We start from the raw sequence: 17,562 nt of genomic DNA, 5'->3' as shown, positions 1-17,562 counted from the left end.
AAGTGGACTAACCACAAACTATAGATACCGAACCTTCCACACTTTAGTTGAACATAGATTAAATAGTTGTTACCGACCTCTTAGCCTTTATGAGGACGTTCTCAATCCCTTCTGGTGGAACTGATCAAGAAGGTTATACCTAGAGTCGAAGTGGATTTAAACTGTTTTATTCTGCCGAGGATGAAACCGAAGCCTTATCCGTTAAAAAACTTCAGTTAGCGAAACCTTTACATATTCTGTTTAAGTTGAATTCGTACTACCCGATCTTGGGATCCCGAAAAGGATTATTAACTTAGATATTTACCGTGAAGAAAGTTAGCGCAAAAATCGTTCTTGGACGAACGGTATTTTGTTAACGCCTTTAAAAGCAATTTTGATGAAGAAATTTTATCAGAAAACAAACAGAAGTCACTTTGAAACATTATTTTAATCGTACAAAAACGCATCGGCGAAAACCCGTGTACATCGAGATCTCGTTAGCCGGTCGTAGCCCAATTTGTGGTCTCCAAAAAAATCTAATTGTCGTTTTGACAAAATACTTTCCTAAGGGTACATTCCTTCCCCTGCACTTACGCACACAAAATATTATATTAAGTGGCTTCTTGTGTCACAGTTTCTCCCCTTCGTCGTTAAGTTTCGCATTGCTTTTAATAAAATTTGCATTTTATGCACTTGCACTGCACATTTGTGGTTGTTGTCGTTATTATTGTTTATGCAAGTCTGTATATATTATGATCCAACTATTATGATGCTCTTGCGTTCTTTTCTATATTGTATGTATAACTTCCCGGCTATTACGATGCTATGCTGGGGTATAAGGACGCTCGCTTGCTATCTGCCGAAAGTCAAGCCATAGAAAGCGAAGGAAGTGCAAGCGTTGCCACTGTATTGGAGCGCCATTTAGTGTGCAAGGAAATAAAACAATTCCTGCTTACAGCTGTGAAATAATAAATTATACACCAACAAAAGCAAAAAACATGCACCACAAAAGAATAATGGCTAGCTTAGCGAACGGGCCACTCACATGCCTGTACATAATTATGTTGCCATATGCACGTAAGCCTTGGGTAAAAGCATGTGTATTGTAAATGTTTGAACAAAAAGTGGCGCAAATGCGCGAAAATACCAATAACCCCACTGGCACGTATTTAACCTCACTTTTTGCGGTGCTGCTTTGCTCTTTGCGCGCTTCCACTTTTCACTTTTTGTTTTCATATTTTTTGCCAGTTTTTACTTTCGACCTTTTCCACCGTAGAAGCTTTAGCTTCTGTACATAAATACGTTTTTCCGTGCAATATGAAAAAGCCTCTGTGTCTCACCGCTCCACTGTCGTCCGACGTGTCTGAAATAAAATGGCTACGTAGTGACAGAGGACATAAGTCTCTTACTGTCATGAACTATTTGCGTTCTTACATACATACTATGTAGGTATATTGTATTACACTACGTAATTGCTAGAGATTTCAACGGTCTTCGAATTCAAAACCAAAAACAAAAACTTTTTGACTGGGTGCAACTTTATATGTTCGAATTTTCAAAACCGGTATTCCAAAATTATATTCTGCTACTATCACACCTTAAAATATTAAAGTATTACATGTACAAGATGTGTTCTAAAGTAAACAGGACTTAAAAAAAAACAGAGGAATCGAATCGAATGTTGGATTCTGAGCAATTTTTGGTTGTCAGTCAATTTGTGCGGAACAAACCGTACACACATCCTTCGTAAGCGCAAATGTTCGGTCAAAATGCGTTAAATCGATGTTTTCATGATGTTCAATTCGATTTCCATGAATTTCAAGGAACTATTATACTCTGCAGCAACATGTTGCAAGAGTATAAAAATCATGCAAAATTGCAAAGTATCTTCTGCCGGACTTGAAACAATTCATATTGACTCTAAAGACTTAAAATAATTACGTCATTTCCAACTAATTTTCCGTGGTAAGGTCAATAATAATATCCGAAAAGGCTTTTGTCGAAGTACAATTCCGTGAGATCCGAACAAATAATCATATAATCTCATGAGTTGATGGCAATTCGGACACGTGGTATCTAATACTTTTTACTTAGTTTGCCTGTTTTATCAAATATAGATCTAAATCCCTATTTGTTTAGCGTTGAACACGAAAAGAAGACAAACAAAACAAACACAAACAAATCTTTCAAAACAGTTTTCTGCTTGGATTCAATCAAAACCCTATTCACATTCTCTCAGTTTAGGAATAGTTTAATTTAAGTCGCTGTACTGTGAGGTAGAAATATAATAGGCTTGGTAAATGCACGGCTTCGGAATGTTGTCTCACCATGACCGTCTGATTGTCCGCTGGAACGAAGAGTGGATACACAGGTAACATAGTGTGGCACCAAAAATTAACGGTCGCCGCTATTAAGAGGTACGACGGTCAACGTAGTTAGTAATAGTGATTCGCCGGACCGACAAAGAAAATGTCCGTCCAAAATCAAATGAAAAAGATTCGACATTTTTCGTAACTTCGCAAAAACTGGCAGTCCTTCGATTGCCGTTCGGCCATGAAAAATATTTTCGTACAATTTTAAACCGTCGAAAACTACTAAAAGTGCCATAACTCACTGAGAACAAGCATTAAATTTCGTAGCCGAGATTTTAGGGAAGAGTGTTATATGAGCTGGTGTAAAAATTTATCAGTGGGCGTGGTACCACTCACCTTTTTGTAAAATTCTATTTCTAGAAACTGCTTGACCAATTTCGAACAACTTTGGTGCGTCAGATAGTCCACTTTCCTAATTAAGGAACAGTATCAAACACTACAATGGGCGAAATCGAATGATCTATTCACATTCCATTTGATTCTTCACTTTAGTTTATATAAATCAAACATCAAAGACATTTCTTCTTACGCCCAAAAATTTTCGAAATCGGACTCAAGGGCCCAAGCACCAAATATGTAAGCCTCAGTGCATACGGCTGATTTTTTACAGAACATATCCGTCAATCTATTATTGAATTTTTGGGAGAATGTTATTGTGATGACAGCATTCCTTGTTTAATATAAACACCGATCTTTCTAAGTGCTAGACATTTTAAACCATCTCTTCTGGGTTGATTTATAATTATCGGAGACTTTTTCATGTGAAAAATTATAATCGGAGTTTGAACATCACTTGATATGGAGCAGAGAACATTTTCTCAATGGACTTTGCTTATATGTCAATCATACTTTACCCTGTAAATAACTAAACACCTTAATATTTTCTTATATTAACTTTCAGTTTGACTCGCATACTGAGTTTCTTGAATTAAAATGTTAAACCGCTGTATATTTAATAAAAAGTTAATTTTTATTACCTATATCCATCAATTTCACATCATTTAATATATATAACGGAAGTGTGAATGAAAATTAAATTGATTTCACACGCGGAAGCAGAGGAAATGAAAGAACACTGCCGGAAGTTGACAGATCGGTGATGTTGCATTAACGGCTACAAAATCTGATACAATTAATCATGTGTACAGACCTATAAATGTACACACAAAAGTGTATGTGATCAAAAAAGTGCAGAAAATTGGTTAAAAATATTTTCAACCATCAACTACAACACACAAATCCTCACATTCACACAGTGAAATCAATTAACCTGCCGAACACGCATGTGAAATCGCAATAAATCATATTCCAACACAAATGTCACAAAGTCAACGTGTAAATGGCATGCAAAGACAAATACAAAAAATATTATAAAATATAATTTAAAATTTTTATTAGGTCAGTACGGCTGGAAAAAATTAATGGGAGTCGAATTAAACTGCCATCGACAGCTGTCAGTTACATGATTTGTCGAAAAAATGTTTGCAGGAGAGAAAGAGTTAAATGTAAAGCGTACAAAAACTTATAAATATAGTTTTCTTTCTTTTACTCGATGCTAAAAATTATGAATTTTAATTCATAATATTGCTAAATCACAAATAATTCAAGCACTGATCATGAAAATTGGGCCTTACCTGGCAGAGATTACGACTTGCCAAATAATAATTAAGATGAAGGCTTTAAATTTTCAACATTTCAGTATAATATTGCACTTTCAGCTGCAAATGAAGATCGATAAAAATCTAACAAAATCTTTTCTATTACTTTCCAGCAGTTGTCCTTATTGTGGAGTTTGAATGATATTGAATAATACAGCGAATAGTGCTCAAACCAAGACTACTCGTAAAAGCACCAACATAGTAATATTTTTGAAACCTTTCTAAGAGCTCACTCGTAAAAATATAACTTTTGAAAGGACGATTCAACAACTTAGTCATTTTTTGTACGTGTTTGCTTAATGATTTCTTGATTTCAAACATAGGCATGTAGAACAATTATTTTGAAAATTAATCTTTTTATTCTGTATTAAAAAAGAATATATCGTGAAATATACTTTTCCTATTAACTCTAGCTTCAATACTAACACGTCTTGTCGATTGATATCAGAGCATTTATGAAGTTAAAAACACTTTTGCAGACCGAGTTACGACATATTTTCCAAGCAACTCCCCGCTTTTTATCCTTATTTCGTTTATTAAAGTCGACTCGCATCGTCCAAGGGTCTGCATGGCGTTAATGAAGGAAAAATAAAATAACCATAAAATTTGACAGTCATGGAAGATGAATAACCTTGTCATCTACTTTACTGACGTACACCGCATAAGCGTTATAGCCGAGTTAACTACAGCACGCTAATCGTTTCTTCTTTTTTCAAAGTGGTGCCAATTGGAGATTCCAAGCAAAGGCAGGTCCTTCTCCGCCTGGTCTTTCCAACGTGGCGGTTGTCCTCTTCCTCTGCTTCCCCCGGCGGGCACTGCGTGGAATACTTTCAGACCTGGAGTATTTTCGTCCATCCGGACAACATGACCTAGCCAGCTTAGCCGCTGTCTTTTAATTCGCTGACCCATGTCAATGTCGTCGTATATCTTATACAGCTCATCGTTCTATCGAATGCGATATTTGCCATTGTCAATGTTCAAACGGCAATGAATTTCTCGCAGAACCTTGTACGTTTCGAAAACCCGTAACGTCGACTCATCAGATGTTGTCATCGTCCATTAGTGACTTTAGAGTTTCGCCTTTCTCCGTCGAGAGAGAAATTTACTTCTCAATTTCCTACTTAGTTCGAAGTAGCTCCTGTTGGCAAGAGTTACTCTGCGTTGGATTTTGAGGCTGACATTGTTGTTGGTGTTAATACTGGTGCCAAGAAAGACGAAATTATCTACGACTTCGAAGTTATGACTGTGAACAGTGAGGTTGCAGCCAAGTCGTGAGTGCGACGACTGTTAGTTTGATGACAAGAGATATTTCGTGTTGCCCTCGTTCACCATCCGACCCAATCTTCTTTATCTATACTGTAGAAAGCAGAACTAACGGCTCGGTTGTTGAGGCCAATGATATCAATATCATCGGCGTACGACAGCAGCTTTACACTTCTATAGAAGATGGGACCTTTTCTGTTTACTTCTGCAGCTCGAATTACTTTCTCCAAGAGTACATTGAAAAAGTCACACGAAAGGGAGTCGCTTTATCTGAAACTTCTGGTATCGTACGGCTCGGAGAGGTCCATCCCGATACTGATAAGGTATTTGGAATTGCTCAACGTCAGTTTACACATCGCGGTATAAAGCCAGCTCTTTTTCGTGCTATCACAAGCAGCTTTCAAATCGACAAAGAGGTAGTGCGTACCGGTTCTCTTTTCACGGGCCTTTTCCAAGATTCGACGCATGGTGAATATATGGTCAGTTGTTGATATTCCAGGCCTAAAGCCACACTGATAAGGTGCAATTAGTTTATTGACGGTGGGCTTTAATCTTTCACACAATACGCTTGATTGAACCTTATATGCGATGTTGAGGTGGCTTATCCCACGGTAGTTGGCACAGATAGCTTCTTAAATATTCTTATCCTGGAATCTAGTACTACAGATAAGAATATTTCGTCCCCGGCGAAGTCGATCAGCCTGATTCATCGTGGAGGTTGAATTTACTGACCGTTGTGTCAAAGATACCTTCTCTGTCCTCCCTGGCGTTGGAGTCACCAAGCACTTCTTGGACGGCGGTGATTTCAGCCTTTGTTTTCACGAGGACATCAACCAGCAAAGCAGCAGCACTTTCCCAATTAAGGAACCGGTCATTCGGATATTTTTTAGCCACCTAGAGGATACTTGGTCTAAGACTGGAAGTCGTGACGTGTTTCAGCCATATGTAAAAGAATCGTTTCTGGCTACACTTTTGCGTAAACTTCTAAATATGACTCCATACTCCACTGTAGCTCACTTGCCCTTTATATCTTACAAGCAGTTTTGGCTTTGTAGGACAAGGTAGTATTATATATAGAGACTCGCAGACAAAATAATGAACTCTGAATATGGCGTATGTGTATCAGACAATAGTACTCTAAGACCATACAGTAGAAAACCCGGAATGGTTATACGAAAAAAATATAACGAGAGTTGCTTTACCAGAATCCGGAGCATAATCTCTGGACAGAACTGAAATCATTCAATCATCCCATTTGATGAGCAATCATATCTAATATAACACGAGACCTATTACTTTGATCAGTGAAGGCAGCACTGAAGTTCCGGGAATATTTAGAGTGTACCAATCACCTCCAAAGCGACTCTATGAGGCGGTAACAACTATAACATGCTCGAAAAAAGATCGAAAACTGGCTAGTAGCTTTGTAACGATTAGGACTTATGACTTATAAATATTATATTGTCATATCCTAAGAAATATTTTTTACTCTATTTCGGCTAGAAATAGACCAGTGTCACACCAGTTGAAATAAATGCCGCTATGCTTAGTTTATGGCACACTAAATAAAGATTGTATCCGTTATCAGCTTATCAATCAACCGCTTTCTTATGGATAGTACAAGCGGCTTTTTCGGAATAGTTTATTTTCAATCCATACATACTCAATGTAGTGGTTCACTAATACTCTTTGAACTAGTTCGATTTCAGACAAGAGAGAGATTATAGTCCTAAACTAGTACCTTTCCTGTTCCTAAATAGTTCGATGTTTCACTGAATGGTTTCTATACAAACATACTCATTTGAATACATATCTATTAGCTAAATGATGCAGTGCGTGTTCGTCTGTTCTGTCAGCGAGACAGCGGCCATTACTTGAAATGACACCCTGTCAACTGACAGTTGTGATAATATTTAATTACCCACTTTACTCTCTAATGCATGCATGCAAGTGGCAGCTTGTAAATTATATGCAGGCAATTACACACACGTATATGTGATTGTCCATTCAGTGAAAGGAATTGGGAGAGCCTTCAAATGTGTATGCAAATTTATAGGAAATTTCAATACATGTAGGTTTCACTTCTCTTGCCAGAGAAACTATAAGTATACGCGAAATAATTTAGAAAAATTATGAGCAAAAAAAAGAATACTTTGTTCTAATTTTAAAATTCCTTATTTATTATTCAAAATCTATGTCGTCCCCTTCAATGTATTTCCCCTTGGCCTCAATACACTTGTGCCAAAGTTTTTTTCAATCCTCGAAATGTGCTTAGCGATTCGCGTTTAGTGTCTTTAATAGACTCAAAATGGAGCGACCGTTTGAATTTGCTATATAGCCCGAAGAAGGATCAGGTGAATACGGTGGTTGCATCACGATATTGGTTGAAAATTTTCTGAAAACCTTAAGAAGAATCAATGCATAGTATGCGACGGTGCATTTTCGTGGTGTATAAACCAAGAGTTGTCGGTTCATAATTCCTACCTACATTATAGAGTCTTTGAAACAAGTCAGAAAACTCGCTATTTTGTAAATGTTTTCCAGTTCGAGAGCTTATAAATAGTTTATAAAAATCTTAAAGATTCTAACTTGTTATTAATGTCAAATTGACTCAAACAAATAATGTTCCTAACATATTGATATTGCCTTTAATTACTGAGAATGAGTTTAAAGCTCACTTTCAGGGCTGAATAAAGATAGGGAAGCCGCAGATTAAAATTCTCATTATTGACGATCTTTAAAGTATAGGTCGGAAACAACAAGCAAAACTGAATTTCATTATTACCCGTTAAGTTAGCAAGCTCCACTGATTGAACGCCAATTAAAGCCAAAAAGTATAAACTAAGTGGCTCCCACTGTTCAACAGTTCGAGCAATGACAATCTCGAGTAAATTTTGCATTCAAAATAAAAAAAATACTATATTTGGTCCAAATGGACCAATTAAAAACCAAGTATCTTTAATTAAAATTGTATTATTTGTTAATATTTGTATACAAATTTTAGCACTTTCAAAGATTATATTAAAAATAATATGGTGCTTGAAAATCGTAAGACAAGTGTTAGAAAGATAGCATGAGAGCTCGTCATCTCTCGCGAGTCCGTTCGAACGATTCTTCGTATGAAACGCGTCCTTGCTCGACCCGTCCCGATAAAACTGAATTTTTTTTTAAAGAGTACTTTAAACAGATCTCTTTCATGTCATGCTTGATCGTTCGAATCCCGATCCTGGATCATCAACAACCATCGGAATAGAGGAAAAAAACGAGCCGGAACCTAAAAAACTACCCCAAAGCCGTTCAAAGTCGAAGTGATGCACATTGTTTTTTCGATATTCGTGATTTGGTGCAACATGAATTTGTTCCGAAGGGACAGACATTCAATAAGAGTTCTATTTGGTAATATTGAGGCGTTTGCGTGAGAACGAAAACAACTGGAATTATGAAAGAACAATTCATGGATTTTACACGATAATAATGGACTATCACATTGAGCCGTCATTGTGACCGAATTTAAAGCCAAAAACATCCAGAATACCATCGATCAACCCCCGTATTCAGCAGATTTGACTCCATTGGACTTTTTCTTGTTCTCCAAACTGAAATTGCAGCTCCATGGAACCCGTTTTCAGTCGATCGAAGAGATAAAATTCTCTGAAGGAGCTGAAGGCCATTCCAAAAATGACTAATGAAACATGTTTCGTGGACTGGAAAAATCGTTGGCATAAATATCATCATGTATTCCTTTAAAGGCGACAAAATAAATATTGATACGTTTTTTTACAAATTCCAGATAGGTTTTGTCACAATGTATTTGGGTTAAAAGTTCAATATATTATATTTCGAATAAACACAGACGATAAAATTAATAAACAAGTAGCATTCGCTTACGATCCCTCAATATCAACAAGGATCACGATCCGAATATCACCATAAATATTGAAAGTGTGACAGACGCTAATGAATGCCATCATGAATCGGAAAGAAAGGCTAGTGATACAAGTTGAAGCAGAGAAGGCGAAAAGAGGGGTTTTATCTCTGCCCCATTCTGTCATAAACAAATATTCATACTTTCTCTTTCACGCTAATGACATTCACTGACATTTGTCATTTATATCCGTTATACTGTGTTATAAGTATATCTCGGCAAACATGAATATTTGCTTTTCCCGTGCGACAACAACCGTACTTCCCATTTCCTTCGGTACAATAATATGTAAATATAGTTACGTAATACACATATACTTATAATTTTATACGTACATTATAGTAAATGACATGTGGTGCATAACAATGCAATTAACATCAACATGCAACTATCTCGCAGCCTTTATCATTCACACATACAAACACACTAGTATTTACAAGCATCAGCGCAGTCGCCTCCTCCCCATTAATAGCAGCATTGTTGGCATAATTGTAATTTAATATTTTAATTACATAATTTGTTAACATTCGCGCGTGTCTTCATAAACTAGCAAAAGCAAACACTAATGTATATCTGTGTGTGTGTTTGAGATAATAGCAAATTTGTTTACTTAATTTAATATACCTCGATGGACAAATGGAACAGACATTAAGCACTTGACTTTCAATAATGTAAATGATGTTTTGGGAATTTATGAGCGTTAGCGAACAAAATTATAACGCTTGATGGAAGGCAAGTTTTACACCAAATTCCGTATTCTTTATTCCTTTCAACGTCCCAATTACTCTGCAACCTCCAGCAGAGATATCAAGATTGAACATAAGGACTTATGTGTTATGAGAATTTGGATTCAACAGAAGCTCCAAATTGAAAGGCCACCGCCATAATCTTATGTTGTCATTAGCCTATTTATCGATCCAATATCCATTCTCGGAAGAAGAGCGCATAAGAGGACTCCTTTTCCCAAACTTCAAAGCTCTGTATTACGTACGCCAGCAATTGTACACCCTTTTAGAAGATTGTACCTTCAAAAATGGTATTTCAAAACTCCAATTCGGGCAAAAATTACTGCAAATTGTGTCAAAAGTGTACAAGATATAGGGCGAAAATGAGTTTTTTTTATGGCTTTTAATAAGATGTCTCTTTACTATAATTTCCTCAAAAACCGTATTGTGATAATTTTGGAACTTCAGAATTTGCGTGGCTTCTAGTTCCTAAATTTTATGTACTTAATATCGAAGATATTTTGTAAAATTCACTTTTGTTCGAACCACCTCATGAAACTTGTAGGTATGTAGGTAAAGGGGGCGGCAGAACATCCTTGACCCCGGGCGCCCGAAGTTGTAGCTACGCCACTGCTTGATTGCCTTAAAATTTTGGGTTTCTATGCAACCAAAAAATTTAATTTTCAAGATTCGCAAAAGATCCTAGTTCCGGCGGCAGCCATCTACCTACAGATTAACATGCAATTTAATGTTTTGATTTTAGATTATTATTTTTGCTCTCGATTTATCACTTCTAGAAGAGCTTTATCCAAGTCTAAGACATACAGTTTAGTCATTTTTTTTGTTTTTGCTTTTCCAATTTTTATATTAAATTCGGATATCAATGCGAACGCAATAATAATCTCTTAATTTTGTGTACTCACCATTAGTTATGCGGTAATTTTGTTTGAACGTATCGATATCTAATGTGACTTTTGGTATCATAAATTAGGGTACTTTTCCCGAAGGAATATAACTTAAACAAAGCAGAACCTCACTGAACTCATTAGATACTTTCTGTTTTTATAGCTAGCTTTCATTCGGTTTACTGCCTTAGTCGTGTACTGTCCGAAACACTATTTCAGCTCTGAAAGCAATGTTGCTAAAACAGGTTTTCTGCTTGATACCATTATTGGTGAGTTTTCCGCATAGTACGCCTGGTTTCGGCATGCGTCTCATGGAGATTTCTGACTCGGATCATTCACAAGTCGTCTGTGCCCTTGCACTACTGCAGAAATATTTCCAATATGGTGAACCACTTTCTGGTTCGGTAATCTCTATGAGTTTTACCTCAGCGTCACTTCATATACAGCAGGATTTACTGAACGCCATGCACACTCAGGTTGTCATACCATGGACGGTTGTGGTGAGAAATCCACGTCAAGCACCGAATTACCCGAGGTCCACTATGATTTTGCACGAGAAGCCTCAGTGCTATTTCATTATTATAGAGAATTTAGAGGATGGCGATTTGGAGGATGTTTTCGAAGATTGGAAAACGAATATAAATTGGAATCCACTGGCACAATTCGTTGTGTATTTGGCTTCAGTCGAAGAAACCGATGATGAGATGAATGAGTTAATGATTGAAATACTACTCAGTTTTATGAATAAGAAAATTTACAATGTCAATGTGATTGGCAGAAATGAAGAGAATGGATTTTACTACGGGAAGACAGTATTCCCCTATCATCCAGACAATAATTGTGGCAATCGGGTAATAGCTATAGAAACCTTGGATATGTGTGATTATCAAGATCCAAATAAGCCAAAGGACAAGTATAATTTTGATGAAGAAGGCGATGGAGATGAAGTCGATTACGATGGCGCAGATGATGACGGTGGGCTAGAATATGACGATATTAATAAAAATAATAAGGATGGAGAATTTGATAATGAACATGGCGCTAAAGATGGAGAGGGGAATCACAACGATAATAGAGATGCAGACAGAGCCGAAGATGTAGTTAGAGATAAAGATGAGGGGAAAAACACTTATGGGAATGGAAATAGTGACAGGGAAGGAGATGAAAATCCGGATCAGGATGCAGACCATAGAGTTGCTGACGGCGCTAAAATGGATGAATATAATGATGGAGAAAACGGTGTGGATCAGGACGGAAATGAAATATTAGAGGAAGAAAACGATAGTAAACGAAGTGTAGAAGGATATATAAAACTTAATAGGCATCTGAAAGTAATAACAGAAAGCAATAAAAGAGGGGAACTGAACTGGAATTTTAGAGATTTTAGGCATGAAAGAAAATCGAACTTTAAAACTACTATAGAAACCCGGACAAAGAAGACTTTTTATACTAGGGAAAAACCACAAAAAAGGTCTCCAGCAAAACATCTAAAACTCACCGATTACAGCCAGGAGGACAGAAATGACTCGCAAATGCAAAAAATCTATCTGCAGGAACTATATCGAGCTTCATTTCTTGATAAGTTTCCAAAAGATCTCAGCGGTTGTCCAGTTGTGGCCGCTTTTCGTCCGTGGGAACCATATATCTTTAAAGAAACCAGCGAGTATGAGAACAGAGCAGACAGCAACCCTAGGGCGGATAAAAACAATGAAGTCTTAGACACCAATGAGGCTGCTTATAATTTAGAAAATGAGGAAAATATCGTTAACAATTCTTATGTCGATGATGATGACGACGCAGAGGCAGAGAGCTCCTACGATGATGTAGACGCAGCCGATGTGAGCGACGAACCTGCGTTTAAATTAAATGGCATCGAGTATCAGTTAGTGCAAACAATCGGCGAACGTCTGCATATAACTATAGACTTTCAGCTGGAGAATAGCAACCTCTATCATCTCTTTCAGCAACTTATTGATGGGTGAGTGTGCAATTGTTGGAGAAATTGTTAACTTACTTGTTCATAACTCATTTACAGCGACATCGAATTGATTTTGGGTGGCATCGACGAAGACCCCAGCATCAGTCAGTTCGTCTCCAGCAGCATTCCCTATCATCAGGATGATCTCACATGGTGCGTGGCGAGAGCTAAACGCAAATACGATCTCTTCAATTTTCTGCAGAGCTTTCACATTAGCACTTGGCTCTTCACATTTGTTTTCATTATGATATCTTCATTGAATATATACATCGCACAAAAACTGCTAAAAATACGACCGACCTATTTCGGTGATTTCTTCGCCACTGTTGTACGCATGTTCGGTATTATACTCAGCCAGTCGACGCAACTCACACGTTTACCCGCTTCGTTGCACATCACCTTTGGCAGCACCTTCTTCTTGGCCATAATGTTTGTGAATGTCTATCAGAGCTTTCTGGTAAGCACCTTGACCACGCCGAAATCATCCTATCAAATCAGTCATTTGGAGGAAATTTATCGCAATCGCATGACAGTGACGGGAAGTGTAGAAAATGTGCGTCATCTGAATAAGGACGGCAAGGTCAGTGCGACTCATAACTCCAGATTAGTCATTTATTTAATATATATTCACTCCCTTTAGATTTTCAAATATATCCGCGAGAAATTTCAAATGTGCTACAACATCGAAGAGTGCCTCAATCGCGCTGCCACCGATGAAAGTTTCGCAGTCGCCGTTTCCCGTCAACATTCCTTCTACAATCCACACATTAAACGCGATCAGCTTTACTGCTTCGATCGCAATGAGAATATTTATGTGTACTTAGTTACCATGTTATTGCCGAAAAAATTCCATTTACTACCGAAAATCAACCCTGTCATACAGCATATCATTGAATCGGGTCATATGCAGAAATGGGCAAGGGAACTCGATTTGAAACGTAGAATTCGCGAGGAAATACAGCGCGCTCAAAAAGTGCTCGTCAAGAGTTTAACAATCAACCAGATAGTTGGCAGTTTTGCTCTGCACGGCATGCTGTCTGCAGTGGCACTGGTAATATTTATACTTGAATACTGGACCCATTGGATGGTGGTCAAACGGCGCACACGTTTAAGATTACTTAAATTCTTACACCGTAAATTTAGTTCAAGGTGAAAAGCAAAACTATTTCAGAGAGTTTCGAATTTCTTTTCTTTTTTTGCAAGTTTGCTTTTATATCTACTAGAACTCCAATTACACGCAAACCCATTTACAGTCATCGATATATATAAACGTATTGTGCATTATTCTTTCTCTTAATGCCGATATAAAAACCTTGTTCTTAACGGATTCCAGTCTTAGTTGACACCCAAAATTACACATTTACACCCTTGAAACATCTATAAACCCCTAACCGATTACATAACTATGTGTACTCATGTGCGTATAAAACTGCATTGGACAGCAAAACCGTTAACGGGGCAAAATGGAAAATTTATAATGATTGCAGACACAAACAGAAGGCAAAATCCTGGAAAAGGCATATATTTTTCCCAAAAATACTGTCCTTCATATAAAGCGGGAGGAAACCAATAACTTCATTTTGAGTGCAATTAATTATTATAAAATTTAAGCTAGGAGGTAGACGCTTGGGGACTCGGATATTTTAAGGTGATTTCGAAGTGGAAAGCATAATCAACGACTGTTTGCTTTGTAAGACCAAATGATGATAACTACATATACAATTTTATCTTACCTCTGGTGGAGGATTATAATTGATAGACACGTTATCTAGTGAGAAATATTTCTTTCTGATTTTATTTTCATATTTCAAGCTTTATATACAATTTTTCAAACTTTCTTAAATAACTAAATATATGTGATTGTTTGTATGTATGTTGCAAAAATTGTAATTTAATTCCCCGGGTAAATGATATTTCATAAATATTTATTTTTCTATGTCGGTAAGACTGACCTTAATTACTATGCCAAATATGAGCATGATCTGTCATCCGGTTTGCTTACAGCAGCTGCTTAAGTCGGCACAGCTTGCGATTTTTACAATGGATAAAAATATTGATCAAAGAATTTGTCTCAAATTTTGTATTTCTAACCAAATTTCGTTTGCGGAATCACGAACGTTGGAAAAGCATTACGGTGGTTCAATTTTATTAAAAGCATAAACCTATGAGTGATACAAAGCCTTCAAAGATGGTCGAAAGATCGTTGAAGAAATGCCTCGTTCTGGACGACCTCGACCTCTTTTAACCCGATGAAAATACAAGGTCTATCGCAAAAGAAACAGGACTGTTAAAAAAAAACAACAAAAAATTTATATTTTCAAAAATTATATTTTTTTATTCAAATTAGTTTCCTTGTTCTTCGATACCCGGTCAATTAGCATTTCAAATGAGTGTTTAAGGTCATTCTTCGGAATGCCCTTGAGAATATCGTCGCCTTTTGGATAGCTGAAATGTCCTGAAACCGGTGTCCTTTCATGGGCAAATGAAGTTTTCCAAATAGGTAAAATCACAGGATACCAGATTAGGTGAGTAGGGTGAGTGATTAATGGTTAATATGGAGTTTTTAGTCAAAAAATCAGTGTCAAGCGCCGACCGATGACACGGCGCATTATCGGGCAACAGGCGCCAGGACCCTGCCTCACGGTATTGTGGTCGAGCACGACGAATTCGTGACAAAAGACGCTTCATAACACCAAGGTAAAACACAATATTAATCGTTTGGCCAGGTGGGACGAACACTCGGTGTACAATACCCTCGGAATCGTAAAAACAAATCAGCGTTATCTTCATTTTTGACTTCTGAAGACGACTTTTTTTCGGTGATGGCTCTTGTCCTCACCTTCTTGGAATCGCTTAAACTACTCATGCACATTACTACGGGATAGGCACTGATCACCATAAACTTTTTTCATGATTTGAAATGTTTCAGTAAACGTTTTCCCAAGTTTAAAACAAAATTTAATATTTGCTCTTTGTTCGAAATGCATTTTATGACCCATGACCAAAAGCTGCTATCACTTTTTGATCGATAACATCGATTGTAGGTATCCAATTGTCTTAAAATTTTTACGAAATGTCAACAAGAGATCAAACTTTTTATTTCATATACCACCAATAGGTGGCGCCACCAGAAACAGTTATATTTAAAAAGTTCTGTTACTTTTGCGATAGACCTTGTATTAAAAAAGTGAAGGATATGGTGCTTAAAAATCGTCAGGCAAGTGTTAGAGACGTGACAAGAGAGGTCGTCATCTCTCGTGAATCAGTTCGAATAATTTTTATTGATATTTTACGTATGAAACGCGTTCTTGCTCGACACGTCATGATAAAGCTGAATTTTTTTCACAAGAAAGAAGAAGTGCGGATTCCGACCCCACATTCATGGAGAGCATTCGATCAGGCACAGGTTTATGAGTTTGACATGCAAACAAGTCAACAATCATCGGAATGAAACCTGTTTTCAACGACATAACCAAATATTAATGGCGGCAAGCTTTGCAGTTTATGGGATCAGATCATTTATTTATATGTTATTTACCAGTATTTGCTTATAATAACAATGCTCGATCACCTGCCCTAAAAGTGATTCAAGCTTAATTAGGTAACACCGGATTTGAAGTTCCACTTGGCTTAATATTTCAAGCACAGCAATATTAAAATATCAACTCCCCGGGGTCTTGGAAATAAATTTATAGCATGGTCTGTAAAGGTAAATAATACCATATTTCTTCCCAGCGGTCTAAGGTCAGTAAAAAGATCGCTGAGGGCCAGATTCAGACAATATTCTGCAAAAAACGCAAACAAACATTCGCATAATCAAATTTTGAAGAACAATAATCCCATCTATAGAGTGTATGCTATCTCTATCAACCCCATTCAGAGTCATACAATCATTTTATGATTTTTTTAATTATTTATATTCCGAAGCAGCCTTTTTTGGGGTTCATCGACTTCTTTGCCTGTACTGAATTCACCAAATCACTTACGAAAGGATTTGCGCCCAGAACGTGAATACGCTCAAAATATCGCATCTCTCGAACCAACTATGCAAGATCTTTGAAATTTTTACAGGTGTCTATCTTTGGTACTAGTCCAACTCGAAAGCATGAGAAATTCTAATGACTTCCTTTGATTGAAGCATTATAGAACTTTGAAGCCCACCTGATAGCATCCCATGGACACCACCTTATGAATATCTTCAAAGCAGTGCTCATTAGGGTTGACTTTAAACACCCCCACCAAAAACACACACCCATTATTTATCTATTGACACTGCTTTATTTATTTATTTCAATATAACCGCTCGATATTCTATTATCAATAAATTTTCAAAGCTTTAGAATGTTTTAGCATAACTGAAGCGAATATTAGTTGTTGTTGTTTTTTCTTAAATTGAATTCATAACACCTCAATTTAGTTTCCCCATCGCTTTTACGCCGTCCTCATTCATTCATCATTGTACGCACATGCCGATAACATTCACAACCAAGTTATGGCATTTGCATTCGAGTATCAGCTCGCAACGATGCGCACCTCCCCCCAGCAATTCCGGTATACGAAACAACTGTCAGAATGCTTGGACAGTTCCATGCGTTGTCCTTACATGCTTCCTTGGCATCCTTTGCTATCGCTCACAACTCGTAAATCTTCCAAGCAAAATGGGTAACGATGACAAAAATTTACAACAACAAGCGCAGCAATAAAGCATTTATAGTCACATACAAGTATGTGTGTAAGTATGTCCTCAGCAATGCTGT

General features: G+C 37.1%; 1 protein-coding gene across 1 annotated transcript; it reads left to right on the top strand.

The window, feature by feature from the left end:
• The first annotated feature begins 11,057 nt into the window (after window positions 1-11,057).
• Window positions 11,058-14,034, top strand: LOC105224298 (uncharacterized). The gene is made up of 3 exons (XM_011202346.3): window positions 11,058-12,805; window positions 12,863-13,385; window positions 13,446-14,034. Exons 1-3 carry the CDS (start codon window positions 11,058-11,060, stop codon window positions 13,956-13,958), a joined length of 2,784 nt encoding a protein of 927 aa, XP_011200648.2. The 3' UTR covers window positions 13,959-14,034.
• Window positions 14,035-17,562: the final 3,528 nt, after the last annotated feature.

Source organism: Bactrocera dorsalis, chromosome 5 (assembly GCF_023373825.1).
Source record: "Bactrocera dorsalis isolate Fly_Bdor chromosome 5, ASM2337382v1, whole genome shotgun sequence".
NCBI classification, from domain to species: Eukaryota; Metazoa; Arthropoda; class Insecta; order Diptera; family Tephritidae; genus Bactrocera; species Bactrocera dorsalis.
Note: the sequence above shows the minus strand (reverse complement) of the source record. Positions and strands in the feature narration are given on the sequence as shown.